This window comes from Drosophila elegans, unplaced genomic scaffold (assembly GCF_018152505.1).
Source record: "Drosophila elegans isolate 14027-0461.03 unplaced genomic scaffold, ASM1815250v1 contig_208, whole genome shotgun sequence".
Taxonomy (NCBI): Eukaryota; Metazoa; Arthropoda; class Insecta; order Diptera; family Drosophilidae; genus Drosophila; species Drosophila elegans.
In genome coordinates, this window is record NW_024545578.1 from 17962192 (window position 1) to 17987768 (window position 25577).

Consider the following 25577-nt stretch of genomic DNA (forward strand, 5'->3'; position numbering starts at 1 on the left):
AATCGGTACAACATTTCATATATCTACTCTAATTGTTTAAAATGAAATTGAATTAGCTACGAAATTCCCCTCCCCTTTCTAATCATAAATGCTTTTAATCATAAATGTCAATAAATTATGGGTTAATTTAAGATTAGTTTAACCAATTATTGGCTGTTGTGGTCTCCCGTTTATCTGCACACAGAAACGTGATAGATAGTTTTAGCAATAAGGCAGTGAGAGCTGCCCATAGGCTTCTGTAAATTAAATGCATAATGAATAATTAGTCGACGGCAGTCACAGCTCGTTAAATAAATTGCATATTTATTTAAGCATAAATTTATAATGTACAGGTGAACAAATTTTGTATTGCAAATTAAATTTAAATAATAATATATTATATACTTTGGATAGTTTATGGTATAATCTTTTGGCTTTACCTGTAAAGCTAAATTAGTCTACCGATGTAGATGTATGGTATGATTAACGCTTTTACCCAAAACCCCAAGAAGTAGTCGTTGCTGTTTGTAATTGGTTTGAGCATTGGTTTTCGTTCACATTTTGTCATCCAAGCTGTCGTAGAGCTCTGCATCTGTGGGTATTTTCTCGGGACTTTCCTCCACTTGAGGTGGTTCCTTGCTGGGATCGTAAACCTCAAACTCCTCGAACTCTATCTCATCGTACTTGCGCCGCTCATAGATGCTTTTATCATTGGCCACATAGTGACGAACCACGGTCTTGTCCACCGCAGAGTTACTACTGCTGGCGTTGCTCAGTCGACGCTCGGGAATCGGTGCTGTTGTAGCTATCGAAGCCTGACTGTGACAATCTGCAGGCACTATGACTTGTGATGGGGCCTTTGTCAGCTTGACAGTCTTTGTCACGGCAGTCATTTCTCCAATTTCCTCCACTTCGCGATGTTGTTTTCCAATTTTCTGGCGCGGAGCTTCGATGGGCCTGCCCTTGGGAGGATTTGTGGTTGTCTTAACCAACGTGTAGGCCAAGTCCACGTTTTTATTTCGACAAACTTTGCTGGCAGCAGCTTGCAGGATGCTCTTGCCCTCAGTAGGCACATCGAGGCGTATGTTCATGGCTTGACTTTCGTATGTGGGCAATATATCCGCACCATAACCATTCTCCGGCTGGCCATTAAAGTTTTCAGCCCTCTCGAGCTCCTCGGGCATGTCCCCAAGCACATTGATGTGATTATTTACTGTCACTTGGCGTCGCGGGACCTCCTCCGGCTCCTTGGCCAACGTTATCTGACTCTGGCTGTTGATGGTCAGTTGGCCATCAATGCCTGTCGTTGTCTGATTCGCCTCGAAGTGATGAACCATTTTTCGAACAACTTCGCTGTCGGCGTTGACCTCATCTTCTCCAGTTCCGGCCAACTCGAGTCGACTGCTGCAGCTGTTGGACTTGACCAGCTTAAATTTTATGCCTGCACAGGGGAAAAAACAATAATCATTTTTAGTTTCATACTATCATTTTTTTTTTCTTAATGGTTTTCATGTTCGTCATAAATTTACTAGGTTGAAGTTATGAAAATATTTACGTGATGAATATAAGTTTTTTGCAAAATGTTCTATAGGGATGTTTGAAAATGATGTTATTGTATGTACTTTTTAATAGGAACAAAATAGTTCGGCTTTTAAAATACGTCACATACAATATTTTAGTATTTTGATGTCAAGACGTATTTGTACTTGTCTTTTATATAATTTTTTTTTTATAACCAATTTATGTTTCTTATTACATTTTTTCTTTGTGTATGTCGTAATTATGGGAATGGTTTTGGCTTTGGCAGGGACAATTCTCATTACCCACCTTGATAGGAGTCATGCTGCTGTTCTGCTGCCGATTGTTTGGTTTGCAATCGATGTTCGCATCTCTCGCTGGGCAGGCACACATTGCAGGCCTCTATTTGGCGAACTCGGCTGCGGGTTCCACTCCCCGTCATTGGCTGAGTGGTTTTCGTGGGCGGGGCTGTGTTGCTGGTTGCGGTCTTGTCCAGGACCCGTCCTCCGTAGTAGGTGACACTTGAGCCGCACTCCCTTATCTTGGCCAGCACGTCCTAAAGGAAAAAAAAGGGAAAAGATTAGTTGACAGACTCACATCAAAGGCTAATGGTCCATAAAGCCACACGCAAAAGGGCCGCACCCTCAAGGCCATACAGGAAAAAAAAAATAATAAGGCCTACGCACCCAAAATTAAATGAGTGAATTTAAATTAATTAATCTTAAAACTTCATATAAATTATATTTTAATATTAATTCTCAAAATTAAAGTTCCTTTTAATTGTTAATCCTTACATAAGCTTAATAAAAGTATGTTAATCTAATAAACGATTCTGACTAATTATAGTGTTTGACTTGTAAATTATCAGATTAAAAACAATAAAAAGCTATAATTATCATGAATGTAATAAGACTTTCTAAAGTATGTATTAATAAGATTAAATTATGTATTGATAATAATTTGTAGCCTCTATGTTTATTTTTCTGTGTACTCACATTGCTGACGTAATAGTTCTCGCACATATCCTGCTCCACATCGTCCTCGTACTGGTCATCCTGTTCATCGTCCTCCTCCTCCAAATGTTCGTCATTCTCCTGCTGCTCAGAATGTCCCAAATTATTTTCATAAATTTGCCGGTAAAGGGATTCATTTGCTCCCACTCCGCCGTGACCTGTGCCCATGCACCAGGTGCGTCGGTTGGCAAATTTAGATCGTGCCTTCGCATTGGCAGCATTGCTATTGTGCCGCCTGACAACGTCCTGAACATGGACATCCTTGCAGGCCATTACTGGCGATTCCTGGTGATGATATTCCCCGCAGGGAGAACTTAAATCACCGCTGGAAATGCCACTCGATAGACTGGCATTGTCCCAGTGCTTGGCCTTGTGCTCCTCCAGCAGTTCCATTCCCTTGGGCTGCTCCTCGCCAGCTCCTCCGTAACTGGTATCGATGGTCAGGTATCGGTAGCCCCGTGCTCTTCTCGATTTGGGACTCAGTTGACAGGCGGAACCACCAAACTTTTGCTGGGACTGCACCAGGAGTCCCTGACCAGGCGTTGGCAGGACATTCTGCTCGAAGAAGCGACGAACATTGCGCACTGTGTCAGGATCTGGTAACTCATCCTCGTAGAGTTCTCGGTTTACCCTTACAGGTTGGTAGAAGAAATGTCTTTTGGCAGCGGCGCCGCCAGTTTGTCTCTGCCGAGTTTTCCGTGGCTGAGAGCCCGAGGCATTTACTACCCTAGGAGGTTTTGGCGGTGGAACAGTTGTAGTCGTGTTGCCCCCATTTATGCCCACCTGTAAAGGTCGTTCAATCTTAGTCCTCACAGGCTCCACTATAACCACATTGTTATTGCTCAGCAGCTCCTGGAAACTGTACTCCTGCAGATACTGAATCAAACCGTCGAACTGGGCCTCTTTTTTGTTTCTTGTCGAGAGGAAATTGTTGCGTATCAGCTGCTGAGACTTCAGCACTTTGTACCTTATGTGATCGAACTGGTCTTGATCCTCATCCTGGTCCTCATCCTGTTCCGGAGCAGCCTTCACAATGGTGGCCTTTTGAGCGCCCTCACCCAATTCCACAATTTCTATGGAGGGATGCGGCATCATGCTGTAGAAATCATTGCCAACTGGTGGGGATTTATCCAAAGATTGGGTTGTGGTCTCTCCACCCAACTGGAAGTGAATGCCTGACTGGTTTTCGTTTGTCGACTTCGTCGGCTCTGTTTTCAGTGCTTCTGGTTCATTTCCTGCTAGCTTGTTCCAGTAGCATCTAACTGCATCCACTTTTTGCAGATATTCATTAGCCGCCTCACCTCCTGCTGCCGAGCTAATTGTGCTGGCAATGCTCCTGGCACTGCTCCTCCTGCGCAGCGTGCCGCCAGCCCCTCCGGGCGCCACTCCTCCACGGCCATCGACGACATGCAGAATTTGGGGTCGCGACATTTTGCCCCGCGAAAAGCTCGAATCGCTGCTGGAGGAGGGTAGAACCTTGACAGGTCGGGCCTTGTAAATTGGAGCACCAGTGCTGAGAATGCGATGTTCCAGCGGTTTGCCACTCGAAGAACTCACAGAGCGACGGAGGTGGGGACGCTGAATGGGATTACAAGTTGAGTTTGAATTTGAGTATGTTTTCGTGTTGGAATTGGGGCTAATCCTCTGTTGTCTGGGTTCCTTGTTCTCCTCCTCAATGGCCTCCTTTTGGATGATGTTGTTCTGGGCGTCGGTGACAATGATGTGGAAGGATGGTTTAATTTGCTCCTGTCGTTCGCGGATTTCCTGGGCCCTTCGCTCGATTAGCTTGCTGAAATTGGCCACCTCAATGACGGGCGCCTCCTTCGGTTGTTCCGGTTGTGAAATAGATACAGATAGATAGATGTCCTCCTCCCGCTCTACTTCCGCCGGAGAGTCCTCCGGTAGGGAATACTCCGAGAAAGGGGGCGGTGGTGGTGGCAGTGGTTCCTCCTCTTGCTCTGCTACTTCCTCCTGCTTCTCCTCGATTAAAACTTGAGTCTTTGACGTTTCTTTCACTTCAATTTTCCGCTCCTGTGCTAAAACTTCCTTGTTTATCTTTGGTTTTTCCTTTTCCCGTTCCTTATCCTTTTCCTGTAGAGCGGCTGATGCTTCCCTTTCCCGTTCTCGTTCCCTTTCCTGGTGCTCCCTTTGCCGGGCCTTTTGATGGGCACGTCCAAAACGTCTAATGGAATCGTAGGTCTCCGCCCGGGTCACCGGCTGTTCCTTTTTGGTCTCTTTGCGTTGCTGCTGCCTTTGTTGGTTGTAGGATGATCTGAGCTCCTTGTCTATGTTCTCGCAAGCCTTGAGACTCACTCCTATATTAACATCCGGCAGGCTATGGTATTGATTCTCTGTGAGATTGGATTTGCTGGCAGTAACTATGAAGGAGTCGGTGGCCTGACGCTTTAGTTCCGGCGCTTGCTGCTTGACTTCCTCCTGTTTGAGCTTACGTTTTTCCACCACTGCAAGGATTTTGGGCTTGGGTGTGTGTTCCACTTTCAAAACCTGTGTGAATATCTGTGCTTCAACTTTGGCTGTTGTGGCTAAGAGTGGTGTGGATTGATCCTCTTGATTAACGCCCTTTTTGTGTTGCTTAGCCTGCGGTTCATAAACCGTATCCTCTATGGAAATATGCAGCAAGCTGCGGGTTTCCAACTCTCCACTTTCCCCACAACTGGTGAAAGTTCTCTGCTCAAAGGACTCGCAGCTTTCGCCAATTAATGTGCAATCTGAGCTGTCTTCCGATGAGAGATACACCGAATCGTAGGCTATCAGTTTTTCCAACGGATCGGTGTGATTTGGCCTTAAAGTGCTATCACTATCGCTGGTTTGTGGTTCTGTGGGCGTGGTCGGATCTTCCACAACCTCTTCTCCGCCCTCCTCCTCTTCTCCACCCTCCTCGCTACTCTCGAAACGTGTCCTTGTGGTGGTCGTAAGACTTATCAACTCGTAACTCTCCTCCACGTGATTGCCGCCCTGCTGGTAGATCTCCTCGATGTGTGATAAATCGTATTCCTGTTCCGAAAGCGAAGGACTATCCGTTTGATCGTCCGAATTGCTGGTGGTGGTCTCTGGGAAAACACTGCTTTGACTGTGCTCCGGACAGGATTCGCCTCCTGTATCCAGGTGACGTTGTAGGCAGTTGGAGTGGTGAAGACTTCTGTGCTGTTGCTGCCTCCTAGACTGATAAATCCTGGGTCTTTCTTTTAGTAAGCTAACCGCCACTTGTTCGATGGCGTCAAATTCCAGGGAAGATGGTTGCTGTTGATCCAGGTGATTTTGGTGCAGAGAGTTTTTGAAATAGTCCGAGTTCAAGCTCTCCAAGTCGCTCTTGTCGTTGTGCCAAGGATGCAGTTGCTCACTCAGATTCAAAGCCAAGGCGTCCAAGCGTTTCAGATTATCGTAGTAGACATCAAAGTCACGCGATTCTCGGCTATGTCGCTGATGTTGCTGCTGCTGCTGCTGTTGATGTTGCTGCTGTTGCTGCTGTTGTAGCTGCTGCTGCTGATGCGAATCGCAAGTGCCCGAGTTACTTCTCTGGCTCTGGGCGTCATCCGCCGACTGATCCGCTGACTGCTCATCCACCAAGGTCGCCTGATTCGGTTTGCCGTTCAATCTGCGGGTGGGAGAATCAAAACGGGAGGATGGGCTCGTTAATTATGCCATTGTTTTGCATTTGGCCTATCATAACTAAATTACATCTAATGGCATGATGACTGCCTGCCTGCACATCTCCCACTTTTATGGCCTCGTTCAAAGACCCTCAATTGCAATGCTTTCAGTCATGTGATGTCTCAATCAATCAATCAATCCACACAAATCAGATAAACAAACAGAAACCAAACTGAGAATGTCAGGCAGTCAAAAGTGGGTTCTTGTTTGTTTGTCATTCAAATGGGCATTCAACTGCAGCAAAATAAGAAAGCTTGCGACACGTGATTGATAGAGTTGGGGAGGCAAACATGAAATTAAATGTGTCAAATGGGTGACGAAGGTAGGGCTTTACAGAATGTAGCAGTAGTAAATCAAAAACCGTTCAAAGAGATTGTGAAACTATAGTTAATACTAGTAACATAAGGATAAATAAAGCTTCAATAAAGAACAGAGGAAAACATCACTTAAGTTAACTACTGTTTCGCTTTGAAACCAATATAACACGTTTGGTATTGACAACTAAAGAAATGCTGTACTTCTTATTCGTTTGATTTTTGATAAAATTCTACGAATATACGACTATTGTCTATAAATCACCTTATATCTTTATTACTGCTGTATTAAATAAATTAATAAACTGTCTCATAACGTTCCGATTCAATTCACGAATTAATTAGTATTATTGATTTCATGCGAGCTCAGATTTGACTATTTCAGTCTGGAAACCCTCTAATAGAGAGCACTCACTAAAAGCCCTATTAACCCGCATCAAAGTTGAGCTGAATGGGTTGTCATTTTCCCCGTTGCACCGGATCCGTTTCAGCTGCACAACGCACTTGAGCGGGTGGTTTGTCAGTTTACCCAGCCACTTGACGCGACGATTTGCGGCAAATTAAATAAAAACCGAGGACAGAGTGCGACGGAGCAGGAAGGATGGGTTTCCGAGAGCCATGGCAATGCAGCTGCCATTGTCAGAAAGCGCAGGATAATGTGTGTGCTAATGGCGGAATGAGTAGCGCATAGCTAAAAGCTTTTACAACTCACTGTCACGTTGCCCTGCACAAACCTATACATGCAGCTGTCCAAACAATTGACAAACAACAAACTTTTCGCAATTTTAATTAAACAAGTGAAGCAGAAATAACTGGCAAAAAATACCAAATGAAAAACCAGACTCCGCAATAAACCTTTACTGCTCATAAAAACGAAATGTTCTTATGTAACGCGATTAACTGTTTGATCGTTTGGACTTTGCAGTTGTCACCAATCAGGGTTAGGTTAAATCGACAAACCGCAGTCACCGGCACTTTGGTTATGTAGCAGCGCTTAATGCAACAATGACCTCGGATAATGACCATGACCGGGCGTCAGAGTCAAACAAAAAAAAATCCCACACAAACCAGCAAAACCACCACCATCACAAACGGAAAATGAAACAGCGACAACAAACCGACCGCAGCAATTTGGCCGGAGGCTCGGGGATTGTTTAAACTGAAAATTATGCCGAGACCTGTTGAGTTTGCGGCGAGCGTCGCTCAACGACTGACGACTGGCACGACCAGATCCAGCTCGAATTGCCCGGTGTTTACGCGGCGTATGCGTGATGGCCGGACTTTAAACACTCGAGAGCAAAACAAATCTCGCGGTTCTGCTTAAAGAATTTGTATGTTGCTAGTTTTGTACTGCTCTTCAAAAACTTTAAGTTTTAGACAGGTTACCGAGTGTTTTTTAACTCTTAAAGAAAATATAATATAATTGCTGAACAATAGCTCCGAAAAAAACTAAGATCTAAAACACTAAATTTTTAAGATTTAAAAAAGTTTATAAAGGGTTTTACTTTGTATACTGTTTAGACCATGTATTTGTACAAAAAACTCTGCTTGTTTACTCTGTATTATTGTATTATTGTTAATAAAACTAATAACAACCCAAAAAATCTATAATTTAAAAAAAACTTAGAAAGCAAATAGTCATTTAAAAGAATTTGAAAGAATTCAACTGATGTCTATTTAAAGCCCTAAAATATGGCAACATTTATAAACATTATTTTTAAACATTTTGATCATTCCCATTTATGTTGTTTCTTAAAATATTTTAAGAAGTAATGAAAATCTGTTATTTTTTCCAACTTGTTTTTATGTAGGGCAGTGTTTGTGACTCACTTACCGGGGCGATTCGCGGAAAAATCCGCGATTAACGAGCCGGGCACGGGGTATTAGCTGCGATCGGCGGCGACTGCTGTTTGCCGATCCAATTTGCAGGTCGCTAAACGTCTCCTCACGTATTACGGCCAAGCTGCGCGATCTCCTTAAGCTGCACGACTCGCTGCCCAAAATGTCGAGCAGAGCGTTTGCAGCAGCAGTGGTTACGGTGGTTGTTGCACCACCATTCGCTTTGCCGGAGATTGTGGTGGTGCTGGCTGTGGTGGTTTCTCCCGAACCTACAACCTTTAAAGCCGCTGCCGAGGGCTCAAAGTTATCGGTAATTGGAAGAACTGAAAGTCAGAAACATTGAAAAAGTGTTACAAATTACTTGGAATTTATAGAGATATTTCTTCATTAGATTTCGGAATTTTATTTCAAACTTGTAGGGCTTTTATTAAACAAAGCACTTTAGTTTTAAAATTTATACAATTTCAAAGCTCTAAGGTTTACATATAGAATTGTGATATTAGAAGCCAATTATTTTTAATATTTAAAAGAAGATTGAGATTGTAGGTATAAGCTTAAAATTGAGATGCTCATATCATATGAAATTCTTATTGTCATGGTAATTAACAAGACAATTCAATTATCTGTGATATCTCTATGAAGTTTGATCTAGGTTCCATAATTCCAATACACGACATGGCCGAGTGGTTCCAATCCGCCCGAAGGCCGCCACTCACCCGCGTAGCTATCGACTTGGTCTAGCGGAGCTTCCGCATCGAACCGCCAGTAGAACTCGGCGATGTCCAAGGCGTTCTCGTCCCGCTCGAGCTGCGTATAGTCCAGGGATCGGGCGTTCCTCAGCTGACCGTTTCCGCTTCCGGCCCCGCCCACCCGACACTGCGTCCAGTGGGGCTGGGCGTGTGGGTGGTGGGAGTGCGAGTGGGGATGGGGGTGCAGATGGTGATGGTCCTGCTGCTGCTGCTGCTGCTGGTGGTTCGCCTGGCTGCGGTTGTGGTGGAGCAGCTGGTGCTGCGAGTAGCGACCTAAGCCAGTCCCAGCTGCATCATGACAGCTGGTGGCCAAGTCGAGATGGGACACCGATTTGTGCGTATGCCTCCAGCCAGCGGCTCTCAACTGCGGACACCTCGGATCGTGGGTGGCTTGTTGGTGACTGTTGTGGTGGTGCAGGCCAGTGGTGTCCTCTAAACGCACCCGATCCACGTAGTTGTGCTGGTAGCTATAGCTGTCCTTGCCCCTGCGAAGGATAAGTGCGTAAAATTAAGTTGTTACATGTGTGATTAAATTTATATTGTTTGCTAAGCTTTATTCTTGGCTATAAATAACTTTTGGGTTATACTGTTACAAATTATAAAATCATTTTAAATTTTCTAAAACATTTATATGCTATTTATGTTTTATATTTGCTTTAATAAATTTGTTTATAATGGTTCAATGGACACGACAATTAATTACTATATTTAGTTTACTAATAAGAATGTATTTCTAACAACCCACAATTATTTAAAGTAGACAAAGAAAACTTTGTAAAGCATTGATAGAGTGTGTCTCACAACTATTAGATTCAGATAGTTTAGGTTTGTTCAATATTTGTTGACCAATGTTTTTCTGCCTAAAACCGTTTTATAGACCAATTTTTTTGCTCAGCTTTAGACGTTGAAATTCAGTTCATTTCGAGCAAAGTGATCTCTGGAACACATAAGGACAATTCCTCGATTTTATAAGCCATTGCGGCCTGTCCGCCAGTTAAATTAATCCCCAATGGTTATTTTGGAGTCGTAAAAACTAGTTTACTCCCGCCGACTGGCATCGCAATCATTCATTCGAGCGAAACTTGAACGTAGACGACTCCCAGTTTGTCTCCACTATACAAGTTAAACAATTTTACGAGGCAACGAGAACAGAAAAAGTTTGTTCTTCGAAGCGTTTAAGCCAAAGGACTATTTGCTTACCGCCATTTGCCGTATGTGGGTGGCTGCAGCCTTGACTGATTGTGGAAAAATTGCTTAGCCAGCAGCTTTTTTACCTGAGCTGTCAAATGAAGCGTGAGAAGTGCGCCATTTGTGACTTTGGCTTTTCGCAGTGTGAACAGCCGGAAAAGGCAGAAAAGCTATTTGCCATCTGTAAATGGAAAACGTCTGCCAGCGATTGGCAGATTGATTGCGAAAATTGCTGCCATACTTTGGTCGGTTAGGGGAATTCTGCTTGGTTTTGAGTTATTGCTGATCAATGTTATTCAGATACTTGACTAGCCATAGATTTGTAATAATGAGTTTCTGTGTTCTTCTGGGTTGTCATAAATTTGTTATGGTTTTTTATATTATTATTTATGAGTTTGATTTTAGTCAAAATGGAAATGTAATATCTGTCAAGGATAGTTTCATGTTTGTCGGCAATTCTTAAAATGAAAAGTTTTTGAAGTTATTACTGTTTATTCATTCTGCTTATATGCATTTTCAAATATATTTTTAAAGACTGCTTTAATATATAGTTATTCTAGCAGTTCCCAAAATAGTTAAAGTTCCTCTCACTAAACCAAAATTTATTTTTAATTTGTACTTAAGCTACTCAAAATAACATTACTTTCAGGACAGAGCAAACCAATTCAATTTGATTTCTGCCAATTAAAAATAATATCAAAACTCAATTTTTATTATATGCAAAACTTTTAAGAAACTCAAATAAAAATGCCTAACGACGCCCTTTCAAAGATATTTATAACACGAAAAATAGTTAAAAAGTTTTGAAATCTTTATGAGAGCGCCAGCAAAACTCAATAACAATTTTACTATTTCAGAAAGTTTTAAACCTGTGACAAAATTTTTGATGGTCAAGCTTTGGAGAACTTTTTCTTTAATCTCCGCCTAATTTGCATCCAACGAAATCGTTTCCAATGCCCAAAGTTCAGAGCTTGTGGTGGCAATTGCCATGAGCCCGCTGCCTTAGTTTTTGTGTTAATTGCAGCTGTCTCGACGACTGTGTGTCCTTTGAAAAGTTTGGGTGGAGAAGGTGGGAATGCCAGCTCAACACATTTTACCGAATGGTTGCATTTTAGATGCGAGTCATTACAATTGCAAATGTTGCCAACTAATGTTTAACTGTGGGGGAATTCAGGCCTTGTCGGGAGGATAAAGAGGCGCCATCCTGGCGACTGCAGTCGGCTCTCCTGCCGTTTGTTCTTGCTCCAACAACATTTCGCAGCGGCGCCTGAGTTTATGGACCGAGCAGATGACATAAAATAAAATAAAAATAAAGAACCAGAAAGTGCTGAAGCGGTTCTCTCCTGCCAAATGCTTAGCATCGGCCTGGCCTCATTTACCCTGCTCTATTGCCGGTTCCATTACGTTTTTGGCTTGCCTACATTTGTGGGCTCACACACACACACATAAACACATTCTTTTGAGGGGTCAAAGGTTAATGTGAATGCTCTTTTTCACTGTGGCTTTAGCCATTTTGTAGCACGTTTTTTTTTTGTATTTCACTTAAAACTTAATTAGGCGTATGTCAACACTGTTTGGTATGCCACCGCAAATTGCTAAGTTGCGTGTTCCTTAGAATAATTGTTTCAAACGATAATTTCTCACTGCTTTTATTTTTAATTTATACGCGTCGAGTGCTGTTTTTCCGCTTTCGTTTCCTTCCAATTGTTTGGCCTCAAGAGTTCCGGATTTAAATTACCCCGGGCAATATGTTCGCTCGGCGCAGAATTCTAAGCAACTTGCTAATTGCTTTTAATGCCATTTTATGACTGACAGCGGAGTTTATAAACATTCTGGCATAATGCCACTCTGTTTCTCTGTTTTCGCACAAATAAAAATTACAAATTCAGTTTGGCTTTCCAGTCACGTGTTTGCTTTTTGTTTCGTTTCAAACTTGATTTTATTGTGACACGCGCCGCATTAAATTTCTCACTTTTCTAGAACATCTGCCCAAGGGCAAAAATGAAAAAAAAAACGGCGGAAAAAGCTAAATGCGATTTTCGTGCTATTAGCAAACGACTTTCAACGCGCTGTTTTGTAAAATTAAAACAAACACCTAGCCATAGAGGTTTTAAATAAATAAAGAGAAAAAAAGGCTAATTAAAACTCTACAAATTATTTAGCACAGCTCAAAAAAACAATATATTGTAGCTGGCAATTTCGAAACAAATAAGTAGTTGTCTTTAAAATGTTTAAGAGCAGCTAATTAAATTATACCACAACAAAAAAGAAATTGCAGTAAAATAAACACATTCGTGCCAAAATGGTTATGGCAAAACTTGCATGACAGCGCCAACACAGATATCTATTGGGTGAAAAATAAGCAAACCGGCAAACCGCCAAACAGCGATTTACATGAAAATCAGCCAAACACAACCACCGGAGCATAAACTCGAATGAAAATATACACATAAAATCATTTGGAATCGGCATTCTCACACGACCAGACAATAGGTTTTCAATTGTGCAAAATAGAATTAATATGAAATAAAAGAACTGGAATAATCAGAGCGTATTGTTTAAGACTCGATCCGAATCAGCTCATCCATTGCGAGTGTACCCAAAAACCTGTCGAAATTGTTGCCAGAAAGAAGATGGGGCCGCCGACGGCGACATTTCAGATGACATTTTCCAAAAATTTTCGCTTGCCGCAACATCGTTGCTTAAGTCACTGTAGGTCAGGGGAGTTGGAAATAAATGCTAAATCAATTTTCTGCTGCTGTAGCTGCGGTTGCCCGCAAATTGCATTTCAGCCTTTGCACGCGAACTCCTCTTTCAGTGCGGCTGGGGACATAAATTAAGCGAAAACTTGGCTGCCGGCCCTGTCAATGAGTGGACAAATGAGTTTACCCATTTGTCGCAGGACACTCAATCATCTAAAGTGGAATCGTTCGCTTCAAGCAGATTTCGCTGAGGGGTATATCTTACCAAAACTAATGGTTTCCAAACAACATAACAAATGTCTATGTTGGTTTGGGCTGATTCTTGGAGTTTACTCAAATAATTTATGTTTTATTTGTTAAGCAGTGTGAGAATTTCGCAGCAAATTTATTTTAAGACGGATTTAAATTAATATAGATACATTTATAAATAATTTAATTTTATTAATGTTTCATTAAAATAAAAAGTTGTTCATATGCTAGGAATATTCTTACATTTTAAATTTAAATGCCCTATTTTTTGTTAATTTTATAAGCACATTATTATTAAATTTTTGTGTAACTTCTTTTCTTTTTTATAAGAAGACTGGCTATCGATTTAAATTAACATAAACGTTAATTTATTAAAGGAGGTAAAGCATTAACCCAGGCAGATGTTATATTAAAAACCCACTCAAACATATGCTGATTTAATCTCCCAGTTTATCTCCAGATTAACCGCAATTAATAATTAATGTTTCGAAACTGCGCTCGAGAGAATCTTACCCAAATGACAAATGAATTCCTTAAATCATTAATGCATCAAGATAAATTGACCAGGCATTGATTCCTGGGTGCTGGTGTACAAATGGTGATGTTGACGTTGTCTTCCATTTATCGCAAATATTTATGTTACTTGGGGTTTTGTGGGTCACATCTTCACTGTGAAAATAAACATTCATCTTCTTTGCTTTTTGCCACATCCCATTTTAACCCAGTTGAATGCTTTCTACTGATGGCGCCGCCTTTGCACAGTTTGTTGATTTTTGTGGTTAATGCAAAATGAGTTTATTGTCCATGAAATGGCCAAAAAGCAATAAATAAAAAAGAAAGAGAAAAAACAAAAAAACGCGCGTGATTTTGCTTTTGCTATCTCTACTGCTATATAATTTACAGCCGCTTTTTTGCTTTTCACGGATTTTCTCGGTTGTTGCCGCTTTTACGTCTCGCCGTTGACTGAAAAGCTAAAAAATATAAAGCGCATGCGCCGCTGCTTTTGAAGCAGGTGGCGACTGCGCAGCTACTGCGCTGTCGACGTCTTCTTAGCACTGCTCATTTGTTTGTTATTATTTTGTTAACCTTTTTCAGTGGCACGCTGCCCCGCCTCCCGCCCTTTTTATATATACATATTCTTCTGTTATTGTTCGCCTGCAGCAACAATGGAGCAATTTCGAATCTCGAGTTTCAAACTTTTAGCCGCTTACGTTTGCTTTTATGGCCACCTGGGGCGGGGTTCGTAAAGTTAATGAAATTTTCTCGTTTAATCGCAATGGCAAAGTGAAATGTAATTTGGCGCCCAATTAAACCAATACCCAGTAGCGAAGCAGTGCTCTCATTATCGAGTCTGGATGTGTTGGCCCCGAAAATTGCAATTGCCGCACCATCAAATACGAATTTGTAATCCCCACGGAGGGATCTGCGGCATAAGGTGAAAGGTCGTGGAAACCCTTTCTTTTTTCGACTCTTTTTCCCAGCTTCCTCTGGTGATGATGCCTTTTGAATAACAAATGAGCTGGGTCTGTTTCTTTTGTGATGTTTAGCTCGGTGGCATAAGCTGTTAAGACCAAATTACGGTGGGAGGTAGTCATTGTGGTAAAACAGTGACAAACCAAAAATTATTCAAAAAGTAACTCAATTTGTAAACTTTTTTTGGGGAAAAATGTTTACCATTACAATTTGGAAGTAATTTTAAATTTGCATTATATAAAAATATTTTTGAATAAAAAATATAACACTCTAACTACTATACATATATAAAATTATGTGCCAAGCTATTTTTAAAACTTCTTCTTTCAAACAAAATAAAACTAAAAACAAAATATTTATGTAGCTCTTAAGAAAGTAAAAATAGGTTTTTAAATTTGTTGATAAATTATTCATATTTATCCTTCAGCTTAAACTTCAAGCTTAGTTTTCGTATATTATTTCTTCCCCACAACAATTTCCCAAAACGTCCGCAAGTATTATTGTTCAGCGCAAGTTGCTTTTCCTAAATGTTGTTTAAAGTTTTCCCTCCTCATCAAGCCCACACACGACCCACTGTGTGCTACCATGTGGCAATGCTCGTGAATAATGCAAAACAAAAAGTTCCCAATGGCAAGGGGTCGACTGATGGGCTTTTGGGCCCGGCTCTGGCTTTTGAGCCCCAGCAATGAACTCAAGTGAACTATGGAGCCACAAGTACCGAACCCTCTTCCTCTCCTAACTCACTCGTTGTTGAACTTTTGACTTTGCCGCCGCTGATGTTGGCAGGTATTTTGTATTTCGTCATCGGGGAGAGCGCCGTCACCTAGTTTAAATTCGAGATTCGGGCTTGAATCTGCAAACTGCTCGCCGTACAACAACAAAACCGGCGGAAATGCGTTGCTCACTTGAAATCAAGTAACTCGAGCGGATGCCAGCAACGCGCTCATCATAAAGCAGCAAAAACGAGAGATTGCCCCACTCTGTGCACTGAATCAAAAAAAGTAAAAATAAATTACACAAATTTATTTTTGTCATACCAAAGTGGTTTTTTGTGGAATGATATCTCGGGTATTTTAGAAAAGTTTGGATTCTAAGGCAACAAAATCATACATTAATTCTCAAAAAAAAAAATCACTACATTTAAGGCACATTTACAAATGATTTAAGATCTCTAGAGAGTTATCTTTAAAAACTTAAAAATGTAAAAAATTCTAACATTGTTTTAAACTGATATTTTGATTGTGAAAATAATAAATTTAATCGTTTGTATAAAGCAAAGTATTTTATAAAAACCTTAAAGGTAAAACAAACTTTTAGATTATTGAATTGAACATATATTTTTTCTGTGTGCTAGCTGCCACTCTGAGCAATTGAAGTAATGAAACAGTGAGGATGTGAGGCACTGAGGCAGTGAAGCGAAGAGCAACCGTCAAATTGATGCAAATGCCGTGGACACGGACACAAGAAACTTCTCCCAAATGGTCTGAAACACTCTCCAACTCTCGCCGTCAATTTTCCCTGGTTTTGGCCAGCTCAAAATGACTTTTTAACGTTGTGACATGTGGCCGCTGGTAACGCATGTGTCGCCAGCCGAGTTTCCCCCTTTTATTTCATTTTCCAACGTGGTCGAATTGGTTGCCATGCACGCATGGCTCGGGCTTTTGATTGGGGTTTATGCTGGGAATGAGCTTCCTGTTTTGTCGCCTTTTGTTTTGACTCCCTCCGATTTTTCCACTTATCCAGCTTTCTGCTCAGCCAGCGTAACCAATGAAATAATTTTTGCTCTTTTCTAGCCTTTTCAATGCTGAGTGCAGCGCCCACAAAAGAATTTTTATTTATAAATATACGATATTTTTTTCGGCAAACTGCTGGCTCTTTTTAGCGTGTGTGTAATGAAACAAGTCAAGTGTGACTGGAGATGGTTTTTCGGAAATATTCTAAATGGCCCTTGAGCTGAACTGGTAAATAAAAGTCCTAAGAGTTGAATGGCTGCACAGATGAAGTAATATGATTTTTAATTGGGCTTTTGTTTAGCGGGAGAGTTTTAATGTATTCTTACGAAGTCTTCGTTATATTTCGTTACTATTCTTTTGTTAGTAACCAGTTCGTAACCTTGAAAGCTGAGCTAGTAATGTGTTACATTACAGAAATAAAAAGTGGGATTTAAAAGTCAATAAAACAATTGCACAAATATCAAGTATAAAAAGACTTTTTTATAACTTCGCAGCGGAAAGAACGGTCGTTGTATATCCATCCCTGTAGACGGACCCCTAAGGGGTTTGAAATATATTGAAGAAGTGTTTTTTAAGCCAAGAAAAATAGGCACTATAAATACACAGACCTTGAGCCAGCCAAAACAAACCATAATGACTCTTAAATTATTTATCCATTGAGTTATCCGTTTGTTTTTTAGTGCTTTCTTCTTCAACAAAGTTTAAAAAGTAAGGGCTTTATTTTGTTTCAGCTCTTGCTTTTCTAATGGACTTAGTTTGGGTAAAAGTAATTTACGCGCGGGGATAACATATTTCTTTGCCCACATTCTACCCCTACTATATAGTGATTTTCGTTTACTCTCCCAGAACAGTTCCGTTCCTGCCAATTTATCCAGCATCAGAGGCAGCATCACGTCCTGCATAAATTGATACGAATTACACTTGTGCACCCCAGCTGATCCTTTCAACTAGAAAGCTTCATACTATACTTGAGCTATGTCCGACCACGTCACCCATTCTGCCCTCTGGCACTATCAAATTAAATCCTCCAGTGGAACGCTTTATATGAAGACGTGTTTCAAGACGAAGTCCATTGTGAATTGCGTGTCTCGCAAGCGAAGACACAGCAACGGCAACAATGCATTTGGGCCAATTTGCAGTGGCAAGTAGTACGCAGAAGAAGAAGCTCCTAATGCACTTGCAACGTGTTCGATTGACAGTTGTTCGTATCACCCAAAACCCCCTTTATAATGCAAATTTTCAGTTGTAACTCTAATTTGTTTTTTCTATCTGTCCATCGATTTTAAGCCTGGCAGAGGATGTCTCATTTAAATACTTCCCATTTATTCTTTTTATTGGTTTAATATTCTCTTAAATAATTTAATTTTCATTGAAGGGATTTTATAGTAATAAATGAATATTTTATTAAATACGAAAAAATATAAAGCTTAATTAATGACCAATCAACCATCTCTTAATACATTTTTTTCTTTCGTTATTTTGGGAGTTGCTTTATACTTATTTTTCCTCTATTTAATTCTTTTTTTTGCAATAAAAGCAATGCAAAAAAACAGCAAAGTCAAACAGAGGAGAGTAAATATTTCAAAGTACATATTGAAGTGCAACGAAATGAAAATGAGAATTTTAAAATTGGGACAAATGGTGCAAAACTTCTTGCACCATTTCTGCATTTTATATTACCAAAGTGCTGAAATCCTCAGTGTTTAGCGAATCATGGGCGCTTGTCACGAGTTGCCAGAACCTCTTGAAGTCTGAAAAAACCATCTCTTACCCCCGAGATGCAATCGTTGCCTGTCTCCTCAAGACTTTTCCCCCGACAGCTTTCACTCCAAATTTGACTTTTGTTGGTTTTCTTAACTTGTGTATTTCGGAGCCTTTAAAGTTGCGAGGAGCTGCAACAAAGCGTCACAAGCAAACGCTAAAAAGAGCTGTGAAAGTGCAGCCAAACAATAAATAAAACATATGCTGTTCGCCCCATTTTTTTGCTCCTTCATTTTTTTTATACAGCCTCGCAGTGCATAAAAGCCAACTTAGTACCTTGTTTTTGTGTTATTCTCTCATCCTGTTCTAGCATTTCCCCCTTGTCTTGAGAAAATTGCAAACTTGTTTATGATGTTTTCACACACAAACAAGCATGCATACATTCATGCAGGGCGGATGGCAAAAGTTCTTTATTCGGAATTATTCTCACACTGCTTTGTGGAAAAACTATGACATCTTGTTAGGCCATTCCGAGCACCAGATGGCTGTTTCCAAAGTCAAGGCAAATATTGGTCGTCAAGTATATCAAGCGCACTTGGAAATGAGAAAACTTTAGTTTGAAAAGGGAACCTAAAACCTCACAAGTTTGAATTTATTAATTAAATAATTTGGATTCGGTAGTTTCAGAAGTGCTAATTAAATAAATCGTAGCTCTCGATTTTTTGAGTTTAATATTATTTATTAGTTCTAACTTGCTTATCTTACAATTAAAAAAATACTTAAATGTTTACTTAAGGAATATTTTAAAATTGATTTACAAATGCAAAAAAAGCTAAATTAAAAATCTCGGTTTAAAACTAAAAATGAATTCAGCTTAAATATTTTTTTTCTGTGATGCATTATACAAAGCCGAACCTATTGTTTGGGTTATCAAATGAAAATATGGTAAATATTTATTTTCAGTCGGGAAAATGCAAGCAAGTCAAACTAATAGAAAGCAGAGTGTCTATATACTCAGAATATATATGCAAATTGTATGAGTTAAACCTGTGTACCTACTGATTCGTCTGCCAGTCATGCGATGGATGTGGATACATGGATTGATGAATAAAAAGTGTTCAGGAGCGGATCCACACAATATTTCGAGTCGGTCTAAAAGTAGACATTACTATATTTCGTTTCGAAGATCGTTTATCAAAACAGTATAACTTTTTAAGAGATCTAAATGATTTTGCATAAATTTATATACCTACTAATTCAATATATAAGCAATAACCAGTTATTAATTATTTTGCTATTTTTTATATCAAACGATGAAAGGTAATTGAAAGGTTGAAAATTTGTTATAAACAGAAAACAATAAATGCGCAACTGCTGGCATTTCTCCAACGACTGCGGGCACTTCGGTAAATTACATTAGCTTGGGCCTGGCAGAATGTAGCTCATTCTGTTCTCTTGTCAATTTGTGCATGGCATTAATCAATTGCATTTGCAAGGCGAAATCTTGAGGAGATAATCGGACAGATAATAGAGGCAGTCTGCTGAATTTATCAGACAGTATGTAGACAGCAGAGAGCAAACGTTATACGCTCCGCCAGACACTGACAATCTCACAGTTGATGGGCGAGGGGTAAAAAAAAGGCCAAATAGCTGGGTGGGGAAAGCGATATTCACTCGTTACGCCTTTTGCCTGTGCACACGAAACACGTAGGCTGGCTCTTTTGTGTTGCCTGCTTCTGGGCTCCTCGCTTTTCCTGCTTTTCTGTCTCTGCTCGTTTGAGGAAATTGTCTCAGCTCTTGCTTTATTTCCCAGAAGTTTCCACCGCTTTGCTGCTGCCATCATTTGCACACATTCTGTGCCAATTTGTGGGTCCTCACTCATTCTTTCTTTAGGCACGTTTCGCTTCATTTAAGCGTCTTTGGCTCGTTGCTCGATGCTCCTTTCAACTTTTTATTTTAATTGTGCAATTAAGTGTGAAATATTTATTATACAGCCAGTCAGTCGTCGTCATAAGCCGCAGGCGTTGCGGGAGGAGAAAAAGTGCAATTAATTTATACTCTACATTGACGGCAGATGTACAAACTTTTTCACATTCTAATTGGTAAATTGTTTGAGGCTATACTGCTATCCTTTTTCTGTCTCTTTCACACAGCTCGTTATTTTCTACTATTTTTATGCCTTCAAATTAAATTTTGTGAAAGTTAGCCACCAATCGTCCTGGTTGTTGTTGCTTTATTTTCTAGTTGGGGGTTTGCATGCCGAAATGTGCTTGAAACTTTTTTAATGAACATCGAACGTCCATAAAAAAAGTTTGTGTCCCGGAAGTATGCAATGGGTTTGGGAAACACTCACACTGACGGACAATCTAATTTGTTCACTTTTGCTTACAAATTTATTGAGTCTTAACAACATTTCTAACGATCTTTCCTCCTTTTTGCTCTTTTTTATTTACAGGTGAGTTGACAGTTTAATAAAACACTTAGCAGGCCAAGAAAGAAAAAATACACGAGAAGTATGCCTTACTCGTAATGCTGACACCAACACATACAACATTTGCACAATACACCAACACAAATCCGTCACCTATGAACATTGAGATAAAAATTCTAGGAACAACAAGGTGTTATGGTTCTATTTAAGGGAACTTTTCTTTATTCTAACGGAAATACATATCTTTTTGAATTTAAATTTAAATTTTATGCTCAATTAATTTGGAAATCTTTAACAAAAATTAACTGCCTTTAACATTAAAAATATAATCGCCTTAAAATCAGAAATATCGAAATAATGTGAAAGTTTTTCTTAATTAAAAAAAAAAAACAAAACAAAAATATTTATATATAAATATTATCCAGACAACTTACAACTTGCTTGTTAATTTTTTCTGAAACTGTCCATTTTTTAATTCTAAATAGGTTTATATTGTACTTTTTCTTCAGTGTCCATACACAAAGACATTTCTTTATATAGCAATTTCCATAAAAATGTAGAGCTTCAACGTTACGTGACTAAATCTTGGGATTGCTTGGGAGGGTAAAAACATTTATCCCTTACCCATGCCTCCATTGAGATGTCCGTGCCCATCTGTCCTGTATGCATAAATCGATTTGTTTATACCGGCCCAGTGGCCAAAAAATTGTCATTGAATCGCTGTTGACATCTTTGTGTAACAAACTTCCACCCATTTCCCCACATTTCTTCCATCCATCTTCCATTCCCGAGTTGCCAAAAGCCCGTCGATACATTATCGCCTCACGAAGCACGCATTCTATATGCAAATGAAGCGACTGCCTGTCTACCTGTCCGCTAGTCCGTTTGGTTTGCAATGGAGGCGAAACAAAGCCGTCAAATTATTGGCGGAAAATACATGAATACAATACAAGACTTTTTCGGCTGCGTCTGGGAACAATTCAATTTTTCGCCGGGGCTAAAGCTTTTGTTCGTGCGTGTTTTCTGATAGCAGCCAAAAATCGACACAACGAGATGAGCTTTAAACCAATATAAACTTTAAATTGGTTTTGTACAATTTCGAGTTTCAAATTGGGAAAAAATTCTAGACAGCAAACATTTTAAAGTATTATTAAAGTTAAACATAACTTTTTTAAAGTATTTATAAAATGAAAAATGTTTTGTGAGTCTAGCAAACATTTTTCAAGCTAAAATATAAAAAAAACTTAATTTCTAAAACTAAGTTAATCAAAATCTATTTTAAGTTTGAACATGTGTCCGAATTTCGTATTAGAAAGTTTTGATTTACTAAGAGCATCAACGCCAAAAAGACAAACTTTCATTAACAATAGAAATTTTAACTGCGGGAAACTAATTGAAAATTTTTAGCTGAGAATGCTTATATTTATAAACTGGAACGAAATCGGGCAACCCACACATTTAAGGAGAAGAATGAAAATCCATTTTAATTGCTTTCTGGCAACCCTCGTCAGGTTTCGGGCTTATGCACTCGCCGCTTCGATGGCGGCAGATTGGAATTTGAGCAGCGCCAACAGCTGTCAGCAGGGAGCAGCTGCCACGCCCCCTAGCCAAGACCCAACACTAACCGCCCCCCCCAAGGACCCACAATGACTGAATGCATGCTGGACCACGCCCCGTCTATCTATTCCAGTATTTATCCTTGTCATGTAGGCGCCGTTGGCGATTTTAATTGCCGTTCTTTTTGCCACGTTCTCAATTGCGGCCTCAATTTGGCGTTGCGGCCATTTAATTAATTGACCAAGCGTTCTATTTCTGTCGGACATCCAGCTCTATTTGTTTTTGCAGCCCCATCAATTAAATTTGCAAATCCAATCGATTTTAAAATCATCGCGAAAATAAAGGTCACTAATTATGATTGCAATAATCTCGACGAATTAATTTGCATCTTCCATTTTTTGTTAGCCAAAAAGTTTCCACATAATTTTCCATTCCTTTTTTTGCGTCCAAGGCTAAAACTTTTGACGAATTTTTAATAAACAGTTTTAGAAAAAACACGCTTAAATTTTTTTCTCTTCGTTTTTCAACATTTAATATGTTTTTTTTTCAATTTTGCTTTACCGCAAGAAAATTTAGATACTTTACTGCGAATCCTATCAACACTTAAAAATCTTGTTGACTGTTGACAATTTCAATTTATTCATCTATCTCTTTTATGGTTTAGCTTTTCTAAGCAAATCTTCACTTCATTAAACAGTAAACTTTATGAGAAAATTGCCAAGTCAGGCCTAACTTAACTGTCTGACTTTTAAACCCCTTTGTCTTGGAAAAACTATTTGTCACACCCACAAAATGTGTTAGCCCCTCAACCACAAGACATAAATATTGATGTCCAGTTGAGGCTGATTAGAGAAACAGCCATAAGGAGGCAGGGATCTGGGTCGGTCACCAGCATCTTTTATGGCTTGCGAGGAAACCCTTCCCATCAGTTTCACATACGTCCGCAAAGGATATTTTATTAGCTCAGCCTCCCCCAGGGTACTTGACCCAGAACCGAATCTCTACACTTGGAAAACAAATTAATGGCATGTTTATCCATTTGTCTTAAGGAAAAACCGACAAGTGTCAGCATTAATCGTACATGTTTTAAAGGGAACCAACAAATTAGTTAATAAATCAAAGATTCAATTTAATTTTCATTTGCACTTTATTTAAATGTGTTCCTAAATTGCTTGTGTTTTATTTAATGTGATAACTTTCACTTTTTGTTAGCTAAATATTTAAAACTAGGTCTACTATTTATCTCACAAAAAAATTATATTGGTCAAATGAATGGTTTTAAGATTTTCAGACTACAATTTTGGTATTCTCAGTGTAGTTATGATGAAACTCGGTGGCACTTACCGCTTTTCCCGCTGGCGTGATGACGACGACGTTTGTGACGTTCGAAAATATCCGTTGCCCATCGTGCCGCCATAGCAGAGGCTGTGACTCTGTCCGGAGCCTATTTTGACGTGCAAAATGTGCCGGACTCGAAGGTTGACAATCCAATGGGTCTCGAATATAAAGTAGTCTGGCAAAGAGCCTGCAAGTGGAAGATAATAAAACTATGACTTGACATTTAATATTGCGTGAAGTTTGTGCAATTAATTAAACTTGGTCTATGCCTCAAAAAATACAAACGAGCAAGCAACAGCATATGGCGGAGGCGTTATCTGTTTAATGAGTAGCCAAGTGGGCGGATAGAGAGAAGGACCCTGCAGACTCCACACGTCACTTGGCCCACTCAAAATGTCGCCACTCGACGGCCTCAATGTCCTCGTTGTCGCCATGCGAAGTGCTTAAAGAGTTCACCGAAGCGTTCTTGGGAATCTTGTCTTGTTTTCCCACCGGCCCTGGGAATTACATACCGTACACACTGAGGCAATCGGTGTTGTGGGGAAAACACAATTTCCGCTCTGTGCGTCCAGAGTCCAAGGTAAAGAGGAAAACCCATGTCGAAGGTTGGATGGTTGGTTCTTAAAGACCCAAGGCTGGCACATCAAAACATTGTTTTGAAAAACAGTATAAAAGAATCTGCTCTCAAATTTTGAAGTGTTGTTTTCGGTCAATTTTCTGGACGATTTAACTAATTAACTAACTAATTTTCAATTTAAAAAAAAGGCTTTGTAGAAAAATGATTTAAAACCAGCACTTCTAATTCTATAACTTTGCTTACAGGTTTCTAAAGCTTTGTGGTTTAGTTTTCCAAGAATCCGCATTTAAAAGTTGTTTTGTTATTTCTGGTCGATTTTGTTGAAATTTTTATGAGTAAACAATTTCTATTTTTTTCAAAAATGGTTTTATAGAAAACGGCCTTCTAAGTCCATAACTGTTCTCGCAGAAATGCGATTTTTAAATGGACATTCATGGACTTCATAAACATAGGTAGTCTATATTAAATTATAGAGTTTATAAATAGTATTGGACTATAGGACATTGCACATTCTTATTAATTATTGTGTACTGTATAACCTTTTATAAAAGACATGAAAAATAGTAGCTACCAAAAACAATGTTCTTAGCCTATCTAACCTAATTCCCCGCGGCATCACTGCCTTAAATTTTATACGTACACAACATGACAATGCATTTACCCACAATGCAAAGTATAAGATATTCTGTGACCTCGCTGGGCCTACGCTGCGCAAATAGACCATTTCAATTCTTAATGGAGCCTCTAACAACAGATATCCTTTACCTTGGACCATATATTGCAAAGTGCTCATGGCCATAAATATTTCCTATATGCCTTCCTCTAGTCCTTCCCTTCAGTTTTGCGAATGTGTCTACGAAAAATGGCAAAAATCGTTGCCCACTTATGTGCGCCAGACACTCGACAAAGTTGCATTGAAGTTTGCACTTTGCTTCCCGCTGTTTGTCTTGGCCCGCAGTTTGGATTTATTCTGCAAACTCCGCAGTTGCCTCTGGCTTATGGCACAGATTGAGATCAAGGTGAATAAAATAGGAGCAAACGCAAGTAAAATATTAAAAGGCCTAAGCACAATGCAAGAACACAATGCCCGCAAAGCGGTTGAGGCTGCGGTTTCTGCGGTACTCTGCCTTCTTCTTGTGCACACACAAAACACCACCCATAGAACCACCCAAGCTTGTTGAATTTTCCGCAAAACTCTCTGCGCTTTCCGCGGCCTCTTTCCATTAATTAAGTGGATACCTGGAGGGTTAAAATAAAAAGTAAATGAAACTGCAAAAAAATAACTCTTTCTACCAAACTCAATTGTCGTCGAGCTCAATGGGATACAAACTGAAAATTAATGTCAGTTGGTTTTTTAAAGCACAAATCGATTTTGGACCAAATAATTTGGGTCACAAAATCAGGGACTTAACGGCTGGCATTGAAAATAAACAAACAAGCCACCAAAATAAAGAGCCACATAAAGCAGGATATTTCAAAAGATTTTCTGCTGTCCTGCAAATTCATAAATATTTTATGAGCTTAAAGGCGCATCGATGCTTTAT

At 39.7% G+C, this 25577-nt stretch overlaps 2 protein-coding genes across 7 annotated transcripts in view; one reads left to right on the forward strand and one right to left on the reverse strand.

Moving 5' to 3' along the window:
* LOC108142501 (calcium uniporter protein, mitochondrial) overlaps positions 1-25577 on the forward strand; it is a 46688-nt gene that overhangs the window by 14361 nt on the left and 6750 nt on the right. The window lies entirely within an intron of this gene.
* On the reverse strand, positions 63-23636 carry LOC108142500 (protein javelin). Its single transcript, XM_017266397.2, has 6 exons — positions 23463-23636; positions 9052-9569; positions 8331-8658; positions 2493-6126; positions 1807-2053; positions 63-1420 (listed from the first exon to the last, which is right to left on the reverse strand). The coding sequence occupies exons 1-6, from the start codon at positions 23522-23524 to the stop codon at positions 534-536; spliced, it is 5676 nt and encodes a 1891-aa protein (XP_017121886.1). The 5' UTR covers positions 23525-23636; the 3' UTR covers positions 63-533.

Excerpts from the sequence above, each read along its gene's own strand:
- LOC108142500 (XM_017266397.2), bottom strand. The coding sequence starts at position 23,524 with ATGGGCAACGGATATTTTCGAACGTCACAAACGTCGTCGTCATCACGC. Across the intron at positions 9,570-23,462 it reads TCACGCCAGCGGGAAAAGCG|GGGCAAGGACAGCTATAGCT; the intron begins GTAAGTGCCACC and ends TATCCTTCGCAG. Across the intron at positions 1,421-1,806 it reads GCAGCATGACTCCTATCAAG|GCATAAAATTTAAGCTGGTC; the intron begins GTGGGTAATGAG and ends TCCCCTGTGCAG.